Genomic DNA, 17,696 nt, shown 5'->3' with positions numbered 1-17,696 from the left:
GTCTGCACCGCGCAAACATTAAGGCTTACAGACTGTTTGTTTTCCGAAAGACAATTCATTAAAAAACGGTCTACGCGCTCTCTTCTTGACGCAGACCTAGACCGCTTACTTCTCACATCTTCTAAACATCAGTTCACTCTTTCACTGTATTATCCATCTCAAAACCCTAGCCCCTTCTCTTCAACCCACCCTTCCCGTCACCCCTTCCCCCCCAGCTCCGGCCGCCGCCCTCCACCACCACCACTGGCCGCCGCCCTCCACTTCCACCTACGGAAACAACCTCAAATCAGTCTCCTTAGTCAAATCCATTAGTGCCACCAAAGTCAAACTCTACGATGCAAACCCCACCATCCTCAAATCCTTCACCAACTCCGGCATCGAGTTCACCGTCGGAATCGGCAACGTCAAACCCTACCTACCTGCAGCCAAAATCACCTCACTCGCCGGATGTTTACTTCCGGCGATGCAGAGTATACGCCCTGCAATCAACTTAAAACTAGACAAACAAGTAACCGTCACTACCTCGCATTCACTCGCCGTGCTTGAAACCTCATATCCGCCGTCCGCCGGTGCTTTCCGCTCAGATCTAAACTGCAATATGTCTCCGATTCTCGATTTCCTTGCGAAAACATGTTCGCCATTTCTGATTAACGCCTATCTGATCTTCGCGTACGAACAGAACTCGAACAACGTGTCGTTGGACTATGTTCTGTTTCAACCTAACGCCAGAATCATCGATTCCGGAAACAATTTCCACTAAGAGAACATGTATATTTTATTTTAAAATTTATGTTTTATTTTAACAGTTTACAGACGTTAAAAAACAAACACACCTTTTTTTGCAGACTGCAAAGGTTTGGTCCACCTCTTTTGCTACATATGTTCGCATATGTGATCCGCATACTACAGACATTTTACCTCTTAAAGACATACAACACCCACCTTAGTCATGTTGTTTATACAAGAAAAATAATCAAAGTAACCAATAGTAGTATACATTTTATTAACATTATTCTTTGATGCAACAATTGCTTGTGTTATCGGTATCACTTGACTCAAAAACGTGTGTGTCATTCATTGTATCATAATTCATTTACATGATAGTTTACACTTTAACATATTCCGAAGAATGAGATAATTTATCAATTACAGATTCAATTTGAGATAAAAGTGTAGGCATTGACCATCCCTAAACATTTTCTCAAAGGTATATAACCCTGTTCGTAATCATCCAAAATCCCATAATAGGCCCAGTTTTTAACTTGTTATCACATATGGTCCAGTAAAAATCCAACTCATTCAAATACTTATTTATTTTACAAAAAAAGAACTAGAGCATTGATATATCAATCTTACAAGATGTCCCTCCAATTAGTCAAATCCCATTTGCTTCCTTGCACCATGTTTCACTTGATACCGTCCATGATCCAACTATCATAACACGTTTGCGTTCCATAACAAGTTACAATTATTGCAATATCATTTTAAACAAATATATTAGCTATATCCCACGAAACAAATTTTTACAATGCCTTTTGAGTCTAGTCTTTATGCATGGTCCTCCCAAAAACGCCAACTAACATACCATTAGGTATCCCTTGATACAAATCAATTACCATAACCATGTAAAAAATAAGAACACATGGCTTGCATCATCATACCCACTAATTGTAACAACGTGTATATTATATACACATGAGTTTGATGTAAGAATCAATACTTTACGAATGAGTGTGTTGCCTACTATGAAAAATCGTAGGCTACCATCTTCAGAAGCCATTTCTCTCGATCATGATAGTATCATCTTGTGAGTGTTTGGTACTCGTGTTAATCATGTCATGACATGTAATGTATTGTCTGACACATTTAAAAGATTAAATAATTAATAATTTGAATCTACATAATTTCTTTTTTGTAAATGTTAATAGTTTTCTTTTTTTTTCACGACAAATTCATCCATGCTTCTAAATTCCATAATTTTTGACAACCAATAGACCTAAACCTTCATCTTTAAAAGGAAAAAACCTTGCCCACACATTAGTATTGCTAGATGAAACACCATTTGATTTTATAGTGTTTTAGTGATTAAAATGTAAAGATCAAATTCATAATATAAAGTTAATAACGAAACCCATAAATAGCATGTTCAAACACCCACCCGTAGGCCTCTAAACAATCAGAATTAACATGAACACTTAATCAGACAAATATTTATGTTTATGTTCGCTCGTTTAAGAAATAAACATATTTGTGTATGTTTATTTTTGTTCATTTAAAATCTAAATGAACAGTTGAACAAAGTAAATAAATTAACGTTTGTGAACAAAATAAACAAAGAAAGCATGATTTCATAATTTAATTAAATGAACACTTTTTTTTCGTTCATGAACGAAAATAAACAAAAATTCTGTCGAACTTGAAAATGAAAAACCTAGATAAATCGGAAGGAAGGAAAGAGGCGTGTCTAGAAGATATATAATAACTGTCATTGGTATTTTCGAACGTGACCAAAACCAGAGAGCCAGCCAAATCACCCCACCCCCAATCTCAAACTTAATAATAATAATAATAATAATAATAATAATAATAATCACACTAATAATAATAATAATAATAATAATAATAATAATCACACTCTAGATTCATTCATTCATACGTCCGATACTAATCAAATGCCTACGGATCAAGCTGAGCTCACTTCCGATCAGGTATTATTCACATCTTCATCCACATTCTTACCACTAATTTCTCATTATTCTACATAGCTAAACCCTAAATACTCCAACTTACTTCCTGTCCTGTATTAGATCCTTACTCAATTTTGAATCTCATCGAGATTAACCTAATTACAGTTATTAGATCGTGACCTATCTAGTACGCAGAGTACTTATTATACTTTTTAGGGCTGCTTATTCAACAATTTCATGTGGAATTGTAAAATTGAAGTCAATTAGGTGAAAGCCTAATTGACTTACACTATTATTTTAACTGTTTCTGTTATTATTCTGATGAATACGTTATGGTTAGTTTTGCATAACTTATTGCATATTATTATGATTGATGTCAAGGTGTTGAGGAGGGACATACCATGGGAGACCTATATGACTACTAAGCTCATCACCGGAACAGCGCTTCAGTTATTAAGGCGATATGACAAAAAGAGTGAAACCGAAAGGGCGCAACTGCTTGAGAATGTAAGACTGCATATTTTTATTGTTTTATTATTCGTTTCCTGTGCGTTAATATAATAAGCAGAAAAATGGTGTTATAGTTGTTCAATGCCTATTTTACTTCCATTTTTACATGGTATATATTGGCATTTAGGGTAGAACTGACGAGATATATCTTTGTCACAGGATGGCCCATCTTATATCCGTGTTTTTATCCACATCTTGCGTGACATAGAGAAAGAGGACACTGTCGAATACGTGTTGGCTTTAATTGATGAGATGCTTACAGGTGAATATACAAATTAATCAAACCTACTCTTTGTTTTCCTTTGTGTGCTGTTTCATCTTTCTCATCTTGTTAATCATGCATCCATGGCTTAAATTAATGTTGCAATCAGTTAACTTACCGAGCATCCTTTTTTTGCAGCGAACCCTAAAAGAGCAAGCTTGTTTCATGACAAATCTCTCGAAGATGAAGATATTTATGAACCTTTCCTGAGGTTGTTTCCTTGCAATGTGGGCTGTTTACTTATAGTTTAATGTTAATGAAAGTGATTCATAAAATGTTTGTCACATTTATTTATGATTTTATTCATAAGTACCTGAAATAATCCAAACCCTGTTGCATTTCAGATTGTTATGGAAAGGTAGTTGGTTCATCCAAGAAAAAAGCTCTAAGATACTTACGTTGGTAGTTAGGTACTTAAAGCAATTTCATAATAATACATTAAGATTCATAGACGGTTACACTAAAACTTATTGATCTCTTTTTTTTTCTGTAATTATAGTGCTAGATCAAACAAAAATGGCCCGACTACAAATGGAGATGGCAAAAAGAAAGGCACCTCAAGTGATGATGTTTTGAAAGGATTAGTGGAGTGGCTTTGCATTCAGGTATGCTATATAATCTGATACATGGCTCGTATAAACAAATGTATTTTTTTTTATAATCTGAGTAAAATCTGTTGTTAACGGGTTTGTTTTTCACAGCTGAAAAAGCCTGCTCATCCAACCCGTAGCATTCCATCTTCTATCAACTGTCTAGCAACTTTGTTAAAGGAACCGGTTGTTAGGTCTTCGTTTGTTCAAGCAGATGGTGTAAAGCTTCTTGTGCCACTAATTTCTCCAGCATCCACTCAGCAGTCGATTCAGGTAACCTTAAAATGTGTTAGCTGTATTTTCACTGAATGTTGGAAGCTTATTTAGTTATGGGTGTAGGAAGAATTTTGTTATAAAACTACAAGAATTTTGTTATAAAACTACAAGGTTAGTAGGTAGTCTACAACATGTCAAAACGGTAACAGTTAAAGAAGAATGGGTCAAGTGGATTGACTGGATCAAAAGTTGACCACGTTATATTTTAAAACCATAAAGCCTCTGAAATAACTAAAACCAAACCAGACACGTCGTGAAAACAGCGAACTGATAAGACCAAGACCAAATGTTTTTAAAACCCATTTTTGGTTTTGGTTTGCTTTGAGCCCAAAACTTACTGAAATCAACCTGTGCACACTCCTACTTGACGGGTGGGTGTTTTGGACTTTTGGGTCAACCTAACTGTTTTGCCACCTACAATGAAACCTTTTTATTGCGTATGCTTCTTGTTTATTTTATCATAGAATATTACTAACTTGAGGTGTTGTGAAACAGCTTCTGTATGAAACATGCCTCTGTGTTTGGCTCTTATCCTACTATGAACCCGCAATCGAGTACTTGGCTACGTCTAGAGCCCTACCACGGTTAGTGGAGGTTGTCAAAAGTTCAACAAAAGAGAAGGTGTGTGTTCTCCATTAACTTTTTATAATCTCTTATTACTATTGGGATGTTTGGGTCATCAATATTTAATGATTGGTAGGTTGTGAGGTTGATCGTGTTGACTTTCAAAAACTTGCTTTCAAAAGGAACTTTTGGAGCTCAGATGGTAGACCTTGGTCTTCCCCAGATTGTTCAAAGTTTGAAAGTGCAGGCATGGAGTGACGAGGTGAGAATTACTAATTTACTATCGACATTTTAATATGTTTGGCTGTTTTGTTTATCTTTTTGGTTATTTTTGTAGGATCTTTTGGACGCGTTGAATCATCTGGATGAGGGGTTGAAAGATAATATCAAGAAATTGAGCTCTTTTGACAAGTACAAGCAGGAAGTCCTTCTTGGTCATCTTGATTGGTCTCCGATGCATAAAGATCCTAATTTCTGGCGAGATAATATTACGAATTTTGAAGAGAATGATTTCCAGGTATTTTTCTAGTAACTTCCTATACACTTTTTTTTTTCTTTATAGTTATCGATCTTTAGATACTTTTGCATTAAAAGATGCAAAATCTTTGGTTGTGACACCTTAAGCAGATTCCAGTATCCCACACCGTAGGGGTGTGGATGAAACCGAAAAAACCAAACCCAACCGAAAACCAACGATTTGTTTTTTGTTTTTGTGAAATTCAAACTTTGGTTCGGTTTTTGTTTTGCATGTAACTAAAACCTAAAATACCAAACTGAATTTATATATTTTCATTTTTCTTTATGGATTCTAAGTGATTTATAAGAGTTAAATAGATATGTATCTATGTGTTACCCAAATTATATAATTCGTTAGTTATTAATCAACAAAAAAAAGTTTTGGGCCCAAATTCATTGTTTTGGGCCAATTTTTTTTGCCTCTAAATTTTCATGCCCAAATGGTAAAACATAAGAAACCTGAACAGTTTTCAAAATCTTTTTTGCAGTTATTTTGGCCGTTAACCTTATGAAACCTTTTTGTCCCAATAGTAAAACCGAAAAAACTTTTTTGGCCGATTTTTTTTACCCTAGACTTTTTGGTTCGGTTTGAGCTCAAAACTTATCCAAACAGATTTCTGTGTGTCCCTATTGATTGGTATAACTTGCCAGGTGTTGCACCATCGATAAATGATTTACAATTTCCGGCCTTACCATAAAACAACAAAAAATTTCTACAACAAAACAAACTTTAGTAGTTTTGCAAACTGACAATCTTATGTTATTTTTGGTAGACTTTACGGGTCCTGCTCACAATATTGGAAACATCAACTGACCCACGGGCACTAGCAGTTGCTTGCTATGATTTATCCCAGTTTATCCAGTACCATCCTGCAGGCCGGGTCATAGTAACCGACCTCAAAGCAAAAGAGCGGGTCATGAAACTGATGAACCACGAGAACGCTGAGGTCACCAAAAACGCCTTACTCTGCATCCAAAGGCTTTTCCTTGGTGCCAAGTATGCAAGCTTTTTGCAAGCTTAATCATACTCCCTTTATGTTTAACGGTTTCCTTTTCGAATAAAGTTTATGCCTGTATTTTTTATGTTTATGAAATAAAAAAGTTGAGGGCTATGGATATTTATATTGTTATTGTAAATTAAACTTTGTCTATGTATTTAATTTGGTGTTTGCCTGTTGGGTGATGCATGCATCATATCTGTAGGATTTGACTGGCTTGTTGTATGTTTTGTCTGTTTATTGATTTGTTTTTTGGTTTGTTGTGTCATGTTCATGCCACTTTATAGTTTTGTTTTATTCTCGATTAATTCATGCGCCAAAATAAAAATGATTGGGAGAAATGGGGTTTTAATTGTTGCCTAATTTTGATATCATATTCAATTATTATAGTTATTAGTTGAAGTAGTAATTTTTTTTTTGAACGATGACTTTCAAAGTGATTGAATAATCAGCCACAGCTCTCGGAGAGAGCCCTAACCGCCTCACTCGGGTCAAAACTATGTTGTCTTAACCGGGCTCATGCTTGGCATCTGAGTTTGGCTAGGTGTTCCACGAGAAAATTTCGAGGCCCCTGTCACTTGACAGGAGTTGTCCGCCCACAAGAGCAAGCTCTCTGGGAAGGGACACTCTAATAGAAAACTCGTGTCGCCATCAAGATTCGAACTTAAGAGCACAACCAGTATCAAGCTCTTACCCCTCATTTGGCTGGCCACTTAAGCTAGCCCAGTTGGTTAGTTGAAGTATTAATTGACCATAGGTAAACATATTTTTTTTTTATGTTTGTTTATGATTAGGCTTCAATGCAAACCATTTTATAAACGGCTTATCTTACATTTTATTTTAGTAATAATTTAGAGGTGTTGAAGACAGAATCTATTATGCCAACAATAATAATTTAAAATCATAAACAAATAATTTGAAACATGTAAGACCAAGTGTACGGTTGGAAAGCGGAAGTGGGGAAAATTGCGACATCGGTTGAGTCACACAAGCGAGGGGTGCTTGAAGGAACTGATGTATACCCCTTATGTGATGAGGTACTAGAGTCGGTGGAACACGTGCTAATCCCATGCCATGTGACTATGGTTATTTGGCAATGCATAAGCATTTGGTGTGGTATTTTCCGGTCTACGCCTTCGGGGTTAGAGATCTACTTCAGGAACATTTAAAGATAAAGGCACACGATGGAAACAAGAAAGCTATCCAATCGATCATTCTTATGGCATGTTGTTGTGGAAAGCACAGACGGATGCTTTATTTAACAAAGCGTGGGTATCAATTACTAAAATAAAAGAATACATCAAACGGTTCTCATTCTTATGGGTGAAGAGAATATGGCAAGTCTAGAATGGGAAGAATGGTGTGATTTTACTTTTGAATAATTATGATTTTAGTGTATTGTTCTTTGTCGTAGTACGCTTTGGTGTATGTATTTTCTATGGTTAGTGGCTTGCTGGTATGCTGTTATGTTATGTGAAAGTTGGTCGTTCAAAAAGCATGTAAGACCAAATGTAGTGGAAGGTGATTGGTTAACTAAAAGTGCAGTCGCGTCACTGTCATGTAGCATCCGACACTCACTAACTTTTTACCCAAAGATGCTTAATGATCTAACAAAAAAACATTTATAATTAAATACTTTTTATACAAAAAAGTGAGTGGTTAGTTTGATTGATTGGAGGGAGGGGCTGGTCAAGGGCGAAACTTGTATTGTGGACCTGGGTGGCTTTGGCACCCCTGTTTATTTCTCAGCAGTGTAAATTTATGTTTTTTCGTCATAAATTTTTTATACGTAGTGTATATTTACTTGCTTTCATCCAAACTTTTTGAGTCTGCAAACCCCGGTTTATGAAAATTTTTATGTGTATTAAGTCCGGCCACCCTCAGCGTTTTCGTACAAGCTTTGCCATCTGGGCTGGTTAATGCACCAAATATCATAAACAACTTTTTACACATGTTTCAATAGTCGACGGTTAATAGAAACCTACATGGTATTGTTGAATTTTGTGTTATAAAAAATGAAAGGGGATAAAATGAAGTTTTAGATGATAAAAGATAAAAAACATAATAAAGAAGAAAAGGTTAAAAGATTTATAAAACTAAGAAAAAACATTATTGATCTTGTACAAGTTCGTGTGGATTTATGGAAAAGTAATAATTGCTTAACCATATACACATAAATAATTTGAAACGTACAATTGATCTAGTTAGTTGGATCTTAACCTTTTCTTATCCTCGTAAAAATTGAACGGCTTTATAGAAGATAACTTAGGAGTGGGTCCCATAAACTTTGAAACGTAATGTAAAACACATGGTGTGATAAAAAGGTAAGTACTAATTACTAATTAGATTGTAGGAAATGTGAATCGCTCAAGAAACTTGTATGAAAATTGGTTCCTTTTGGATTTATTAGGCGTGGTGAATGGCAATCACACGGGTCAAAAAATGACGGAACTAGACCTATCACCATGCTTATAATTAGAAACATCATTGTACGAGTTAGATGCACCGTTGTTTACATGACTTTTGTTACATACAAAGTTAGACATATTGTTATATTCAACAACGAAAAATCTTTTAAAAAAACTGAATTTTGGGTTAAATTTTGGATTTTGTAATATAATTTTTCACTTTAGTCTTAATTGTTACGGTCGGTTTTAATGATGTAATCTCTCTACTTAAAAAAAATAAAAAATAAAAATAATAATAATAAACAGTGTAGAAAACTCAGATAATCATTATAGCCCAATGTGTGATGTTACATGATCGAAATACTTTAAACGTGATTAGTTGTCTTAATCAGATTAATGCCCAATCACACGCTTCACTGGAATTTGATGATTTAAAATGCAAAAGACCATAACATTAAAAGAAGGGAAAATTCTTAAAATAGCCCATTTATAGTTAGTGTTTCCAAGTTTATCCCTCATAATTCAAGTTTCTAATTTTATCCCTTTGTTGTCTCGTCGCCGACGACATGATAGCGAACACCGACGATGCGTTGTATAACATAGGGTTGACGATGCGTTATGTTGCTAACGTAGGGTAGCAGCGATGCGTTATCACTAACGTAGGGTCTCGGCGTCATGTTATCACTAACGTAGGGTTCCGACGTCATGTTACATAACATGTCGCGATGACCTATTCCGGCCAACTTGTGCCACGTGTCGTTATCATATTTGTTTCGGTAATGCATCATCGGTGTTCGCTATCATGTCGTCGGTGACGAGATACCCAAGGGATAAAATTGAAAATTTAAATTATAAGGGATAAACTTGAAAACACTAACTATAAATAGGCTATTTTATGAATCTTCCCTTAAAAGAAATATAAATAAAATCCAAACGTGGGCAACCTTATCCAGGATTGATTTCACTATTATTATAACAGATTAAGGTACAAGTTTCTAGCACTAATAACAAATTAAACAAAAATAATCACAAACATAGATGCCAACATGTTGACCAGGCCCATCTCCCTATACAAATTGTCTTTTACTCCTCAAATTTGGATAAAACTAGTCGCATTAAACTATTGGCGTTCTTCGGGTTATTTATTCGGGTTTCAGGTTGTTTGGGTTGGAGCTCAAAATAAATTGACCCAAGAACCGATCCAAATAAGTTCGGTTTGTTCGGGTTTCTGGTTAAACGGGTCGGGCCAATTCGGGTTGGATTTCGGGTTTAACAAATTAAAAAAAATTATCCACCTTTAGCAATATCATAAATTAAAAAAAACATATTCCAAGCCGTTATAAAACCATAATATACAACCATAACATATATTATTTAGCAAAACATGAAATTTATCATACATGCATGCATTAGACGTGATGGAGTGTTGTAGCATGTGGATAAATACTTGTGTAGATTGAAGAAGCATGCTCAATACGTATTGGTTTAAATATTATACTATTTAAAATTTTGAATCGAATATACATTCTCAACATGCTTTATGGTAATAAAATACAATGGAATCCAATGCGATAGATCCAATATTAATTGGAGTCTTGAGAACAACCGAACAAGAATACATAAGGTCACTCTGTTACTTACCGCTAAACTACCTTATAAAATAGTGATACATGCATCGAAGTATTATACTTCGGGTTATTCGGATCAACCCAAATTTGGGTATTTCAACTCAACCCAAATACTGACCCGAATATTTTATCTCGGGTTCGGGTTAGGATTTTAATTGGTTCGGGTGAATCCGGGTCTCGGGTCGCTTCGGTTGGAGTTCGTTATTCAGGTACGTGATGTTTGCTATGCGTGTGGTTATAAAATATGATATGGGAGATTAGCTTTTGCACAAGATCGTGTTTTAAATTTATAAAAGTGATTTCTACTAAGACTAAATACACACGAAATACGCAAGTGCACCTATCGTGTATGTAGAATAGTATTGGAAAGAACCAAGTATCGATCCGTGGACACAAATGTTTCTAATAATGATCTTTGTTTTAGCTCAATCGGAGAGTTTTAATCATTTTGGAGTTGATTTTTGCTGTTTGGGGGAAGTTGTTTCTATATTTGACAATGGTCTTCGAAGGGCGATTGATGACATCGTGGTTTGTGGAGATCCGTTCTTTGGGGATCTCCAATGGAGGTTGGCGTCACTTCCGAACCGTTATGGAGGGTTGGGTCTCTGTTCGGCCGAGGATGTATCTACATATGCTTTTGTGGCTTCGAGAGCACAATCGTGGTGTTTGCAAGACCATATTCTTCGGGGTTGTGATATTTTATGGGTTGGACTCTGATTATGGGTGTGCGATGGATCGTTTACGTACTTCACTTCCAGATTTTGATCTTAGCGGGTTCTCTAATAAGGACACCGCCCCCCCTAAAGCCCAACATGTTGTGGCGAGTGCCTTATTTAGTGGAATCGTCAAGAGTTTAGAAGTGAAGTTTGATCTATCCCCTCGCCAAAATGCGGTGTTTGAATGCCTTCGGGCTCCTCGGGCTCAGGATTTTCTAACGGCCATCCCCATTGAAGGATTAGGCCAACGTATGTCGGGTTTGGAGTATCGGGCTATCCTTAAGTACCGGTTAATGATCTCTATGTTCCCGACGGATGAACCTTGCCCAATTTTTCGCAAGGTCTGTTTGGATTCTTTTGGTTGCATTGCAAAGAATTGTCTGGCTTTAAATACAGACATGATCTGGTTAGGGATGTTCTGTGTGATGTTCTTAAACGGGCAGGGATTTCTGCTAAAAAGGAGGCCCCTGTTAACTTTCTCACGAATCCTCTTGAAGGGAGGTCTACTTTACGACCAGCTGATATTCTTGTGTTCGGGTGGGCAGGGGGGAAACACGCCTGTGTGGATCTTACAGGAGTGTCTCCTCTTGTTGGGCTCAGGGACCGTGGGTTTGTTGTGGGTCAGGCTGCGTTGAAGGCTGAATCGGTCAAAGTTGTTAAACACGAGAAAGCTTGTTTAGATAATCAACATGTCTTTCTACCATTTTCCTTTGATACATTTGGTTTTCTGGCTCCAGAGGCTGTGAAATTTTTGAGTAGGGTTCAGCGTGTCGTACACGGAACCTCTTCAGCTTCTAAGTCCCAAAGCTTCGTTTTTAGCAGGATTGGCTTTGCTATTCAAAAGGGGGTTGCGGCGCAGCTTGTTGCCCGTTTGCCTGCCACTTTATTGTAATCGTTTTATAGTAAATTATATAAAACTTCGATATTCTTAGAAAAAAAAATTTAAACTTTTTATAAAATAGAAGTACTTATATATATATATATATAAATAATGTAAGTGACAAATAGAGAAATTCTAAATGAGTAAATCAATTATATGAAGGTTACCATCTAAGATCAAGAGTCCAATCCATTCTTCCTTGATGATTATTAAGTAAACTGTGATAAACTTGCCATAATAATATATGATAGAATAGTCCCTCATTTCTAAGTGAACATATTATATGACATAAAAGAAAATAACATGCATATTTTCAAGTCCACCCTTGCTTAATCTCATACTACCACGAGAATGTCAAATTAAGAAGGCAGGTAGTTTAGTAAAGTAGAAAGATTAGGATTGACTTCGATTTCTCAAATACCAATTCTGACACCTTCAGGTGCTTATAGTTTAGTCACACAACCTCCACTTTGTTGATTTAATTAGGTTATAATTACACATTCCATTAATATATGATTTCTTTAACTAACATGATAACCTAAGCAATCTTGTTAACAATGTTATTTCAGAATTATCAAAACTAGATAATAGATCATAGCTTATATCTCATCATTTTAGGTACAATATAAGGATCCATGTTTTATCTTAAATAAATTATCAAGGTATTCTTTTTACCATTTATAGTCTTTAAGAACATGAGTGAATCATGAATGATTGTTAATCATCAACCTTGATGTATTGAGTTAAAGTGATAACATTTTTCATCAAAGGATAATTACAAAATAACCATGTACTTTACCAAACTTGTCACACCCCGACCAAAGGCGGCGGAACATGCCGGGGTGCAACGATTGCTCATAAGCGCATGACACTATTTAAAGCGACAATATTTAACAAACTCATTTCATTTCACATCATCGAAAATGTCACATAACCAAATATTCATAACTCAAATACAACAAAATACAACAAAATATAGCAAATCAAATATTGTTCAGTTTTGCTAATATCCTAACGGTATTTGTGACGTTTTCTTCACCGAACTCCATAATCAACCTAGATGCAAACCTGTAACATTTCATAAAATAAAGTTTATCAACACAAAGGTTGGTGAGCAATTCATAAGTTTGAACAATAGATATATAGTATGAAAAGCCACAAAACTAGTATACAAAACCATAAATAATAGCTATAAACTTGGATAAATAGTTATCGCTAACAAGTTAGCGACACCCAACTATAAGGGGTTGCCAAATAGTTTAGGATTTTATAGTTATCGTTAATTGCATTACGTTAACGACACCTTGCCATGAGGGGTTGCCAAATGGTCTAGGATTTATAGTTCCACCATCCAAGAGCGATAAACACATAGTCAAATAAGCATAGAACACCAAATCGAGCAATTATTCAAGTAAGGTATACAACAACGTTTGTGGTTTAAGACCCAAGTATAAAACATTTAGTTTAGATAAATTGAAATGTCACCCCCAAAATAAAAGATAGAAACGGGGTATGAAGTTACTCACATTCAAGTAATAAACTTGAAAGATTGATTATTTGGAGATTTGCCGGAACGACGAGTTTAACGTATGAAGCCTAAATAAAAGAAAGTCTTGGATTTAGAAAGGTTGTCTTGAAGATCTTTAAATAAAATAATTGTTGCAAAAACTAATCGATTAAATTTCAAGGTTTAAAATGTAACTATTTAAGAATTTATAATAATAACCCTTTTAAAAAATGGAAGTTTGCTCAAAACCGGGTTAAAGTATCTAACCTTAATATTTACTTAACCAACGTTAAGTAATAAGATGGGGAAAATGCTAAAATGCAAGTTCCATTAGGCTAAATATACTAAAACGGGTTTTTAACGAGTGTTCGGGTTGTCGGTTCGGGTCTTGACAGATGGTCAAACCCAAAGTCAACTTTCCAAAATATTAATTGTTATGAGATAACTCATTAAAACATACTAACACTTAACCAAGTATGTAGATCTATTGTTTAGAACTAACAACGCACGTTAAGCAAGTGTTCGGTTTTGTCGGTCCAAGCTATGTTATGAGATCAAGTTGGATCCAACTATTCCAAGTACTTAAGAAAATAATTAAAATCAGTTTGTAAACTATTTTTTAAATAAATATACAAGTCTTGATAACTAAAAACACACTTGTGTGTCTTAAGCGAGTAAAAGTCGGTATAGTTCGGTCTCCATCTCACAAATAGTTCATAGATGGTTTCTACATGCCCAAATATCATAGAACTTGTATATTGGTTTATATATGAAGAAAACTTAAATTTTACAACAAAAAAAGTTAACTACAAGTCTTTTAAGCAAAAGTTTCGGTTTAGTTCGGTTTCCATCTCCCAACGAGTTCATAGATGGATTCCATATGCTTAATATCAAATAACTTGTAAAAATGATTTTTGAAACTCAAATCTAGCAATAAACATGTTTAAACAACTATTTTAACAAAACTAGTAAACAAAAGTTCGGTTTCCGGTTTGGACTAGTTTCGGTTAAACCGAGGTTAGTCTTATACAAACCCACACCATGGAACTTGTAAATAAGATGAACAAACTAAAGGGTTAGAAGTTAGTCATAAGTGATATGTATAATAAGTTATGTGTGTGTAAATATATATCAAGAACACGAAGTCCTCCATGAAGCCTTGCCTTATGACATTCGAAACTTAACCAACCAAAGTCGGTGGAGCAACAAATAAAGGAAACAATGGGTGTGTATTATATATATGTTGTACCACCATATTCAAGAGTTAGTAATGTTAGATGAACAAGTTAGAATGAAAGACTATAGTTAGTTTGACTTGAGAAGTCAAAACTTCAAGAATACATAAGAAATAACAACCTTGAATCTATGGAGTTTGAGAGAGTTTTTGGAGATGTAGCAAGAGTAAAATGAAGAAGATGGGTGTTTATATATAGGGAAGGAGTGAAGGGTTGGGTATAAAGATTCTTTTATGGTTTGCATAAAAATGGGTATGTTTAAATGGTCAACAATGCATAGTAAAAAAATATATATATTTTATATATTTTAAATGACAAGATCCAATATTTTATATATTTGAAATGTTCAGGTTACAAACGGGTCGGGTTTACATAACAAAAGTGACCCGAAATTGACGAATGTCACAAAACTAAATCACATGTTCATCATAATCATCAAGTAAAACAAAGCTTCTTCATATAGATTAGATGGTAAATGGAGTTTAGCTTGTATGAGCATGGTTATGAACATCAAAAGAGATGAAGATAACAAACACATGATCAAACTAGAACAATTAAACCAAATGTTGGATGAATATTCCCTCTTCAATGGTGATGGATGATAATGATAGAAGATGATGATGATAGCCTCCAAGCCTTCAAACTCTCTACAAGATATTCAATAAGAGTGCAACGTGGGTATTTTTATAAGTGAACCCGTATAGAATGTTTTCTTCAAGCACACTTGATGAATGCAACATGTTCCTCTATTTATAGGCTGTCTGGGCACTTAGGCACGACCCCGTGCTCTATGAGGCACGCCCACGTGTCCAGATGGCCAGTTTCATTAAATGCTCTGTCAAATCGTACATGATGACTCCCACGGGGGCGTGCTTCATGAGGCACGACCCCGTGTTTATGGTGATTTGTTTATATTTCTTTTGTCTTTTCTGAAAGGTGACCACGACCCCGTGTTCAGTTGTCCAATATTTTGTCTTTTCTTGCACATGAAAGCATATGGCCGTGTTCCATGGAGCATGGGGGCGTGTTTCAGTGTTTTCTTGGGTTTTCTATGATTTTTCTTTGTCTTTTCGTTCGTTTCTTCATTTGATACTTGGGTTTACCTGAAAATATAGATGATCAGCATTGGATCTTAGCAATCAAAGGTTTTAGATAATTGATAGTGTGTTTTATTTTAAAGGTATATAAAGATGTGTTAAAGGGCATAATCGCCTCATGGGTTATATTATATATGGAAATATTTATTAAATATTTAATTATCATATTTTCATCTAAATTTAACATGAATACATACTATAAATAATCCTTGTTGAATTACCAGAAAAAACACACTAGAACACCAAAAACACATAATGTAAATCTTTACTGAATCACAGTGTGTTATAAAACATAACACCAAAGTTTAGTCCAAATTTACAAAAAAACACCAAGAAAATCAAGAACAAAAACACACTATATTATATCTATGATTATCATATTTTAATCTAAAATTAAAACAAAACACCAAGAACATCATAATCTATTTTACAATGTGTTTACAATACAACACCAAATTCTTATCGAAATTTAAAACACAACACCAAGAACATCAACACATTATGTTGAACATGATGTACAAAAACACAATAAACATCATACTAAAACATCAACTATAAACACTAAAAACACACCAATCATTAAATATTAAAACTGATCATCTATAATTAAGTTCATAAAAACATCATAACCAACATTCATGAACAAAAACACTACATATAAACAAAGATTTAAAACACATTCAATCGTATGAAAAAATCATTTCCGATTATAAAATACAACTTTTCTTTTAAAGAAATACACTTTATGTTTTAATTACATGAATACAATTCAAATCTTGGCCACAAATCATAACACACTGATTTGCTTTTTCTAATTATAAAATACAACTTTTCTTTTAATAAAATAAGAATACAATACAAATTAATCTTCAACTATGAACACCTCCATCATATTTCTTTACCTTCTACCGCCATAACTAACGACTAATTGATTTTTCCGATTGATTTTTCGACATGCAATTCTCATAAATATCTCATCTTCTTCAAAAGGATGTATTAACTTCCAATATGTATTTCCAAAAAGAAGGGAAAAAGAATCGATTATTGCAAACAGAGCCGAAGATCAGCGGCGGTGGTCTGGGTGGCACTATCCCGACAGGCTATAGTGTTGTACATCGGCTGATCGAAGAGCAGAAAATGACATGACTATGCGATGGTTGATAACCAGTGGTGGCTTCTGGAGAAAGCCAAACATTGAACGTCGGTGATTGTTTCAAAATAAATTGAGAAAACAAAAGGGATGTTATGAGTCAACTATTTGATGTCGATGATCTTCATAAAACATAAACAATTTGTGTGTGACAAAATAATGAATGGAAATTTTTAAATAAACAAATCCACAAAGTCAGCAAAATTTCAAATTATATATTCCAAAATTAAAACATTTCATTATTGATCATCATACCCCTATGTGTTATATTTCATCCAATGGTTTAAATCATTTCCTACACTTCTTATGAAACATTGTCTTTTTATTATAACCTTGCTATGATAATATATATACACACACATATATATTTATATATATAATGGTTAAAATAAAAATACAAAGTTTTGTAAGAAGAGTATGAATGACACAAAATTTAGAGTTAGGAAACTATGTAGCATAAATCCTTAATCCTAAGAAACTATATGGTATATTAAAAACTATCAATCTCAACAGGGCCGGCTTCGAAAAGACGAAAAAAAATTTGGGCCAAAGGCGAACTCTTTTTTGGGCCTTAAGTAAAAGAAACATTTTGTTGTGTTTAAACAATTCAATTGTAAATAGGCTTATTTGATTATTATTTAAGTTGTGTAAAAAACTGTTGTATAAAATAAG

The 17,696-nt window shown here is 34.5% G+C and overlaps 1 protein-coding gene across 1 annotated transcript; it reads left to right on the top strand.

Annotated features, from left to right (window-relative positions):
* The first annotated feature begins 2,630 nt into the window (after positions 1 to 2,630).
* On the top strand, positions 2,631 to 6,668 carry LOC143550614 (V-type proton ATPase subunit H-like). The gene is made up of 11 exons (XM_077041234.1): positions 2,631 to 2,708; positions 3,069 to 3,194; positions 3,357 to 3,459; positions 3,598 to 3,670; positions 3,804 to 3,869; positions 3,959 to 4,064; positions 4,161 to 4,322; positions 4,821 to 4,946; positions 5,026 to 5,151; positions 5,227 to 5,406; positions 6,179 to 6,668. Exons 1-11 carry the CDS (start codon positions 2,673 to 2,675, stop codon positions 6,425 to 6,427), a joined length of 1,353 nt encoding a protein of 450 aa, XP_076897349.1. The 5' UTR covers positions 2,631 to 2,672; the 3' UTR covers positions 6,428 to 6,668.
* Positions 6,669 to 17,696: the final 11,028 nt, after the last annotated feature.

Source organism: Bidens hawaiensis, unplaced genomic scaffold (assembly GCF_021521415.1).
Source record: "Bidens hawaiensis isolate Kalapana, Puna unplaced genomic scaffold, B.hawaiensis_p1.1 tig00016116_1, whole genome shotgun sequence".
NCBI lineage: Eukaryota > Viridiplantae > Streptophyta > Magnoliopsida > Asterales > Asteraceae > Bidens > Bidens hawaiensis.
This window is presented reverse-complemented; position numbering and strand designations above follow the sequence as displayed.

Bases quoted from the DNA above. Each gene is read 5' to 3' on its own strand.
- LOC143550614 (XM_077041234.1), top strand. From the start codon at position 2,673: ATGCCTACGGATCAAGCTGAGCTCACTTCCGATCAG. The intron at 2,709-3,068 runs GTATTATTCACA...ATTGATGTCAAG, and splicing joins CTGAGCTCACTTCCGATCAG to GTGTTGAGGAGGGACATACC. The intron at 5,407-6,178 runs GTATTTTTCTAG...TATTTTTGGTAG, and splicing joins TTGAAGAGAATGATTTCCAG to ACTTTACGGGTCCTGCTCAC.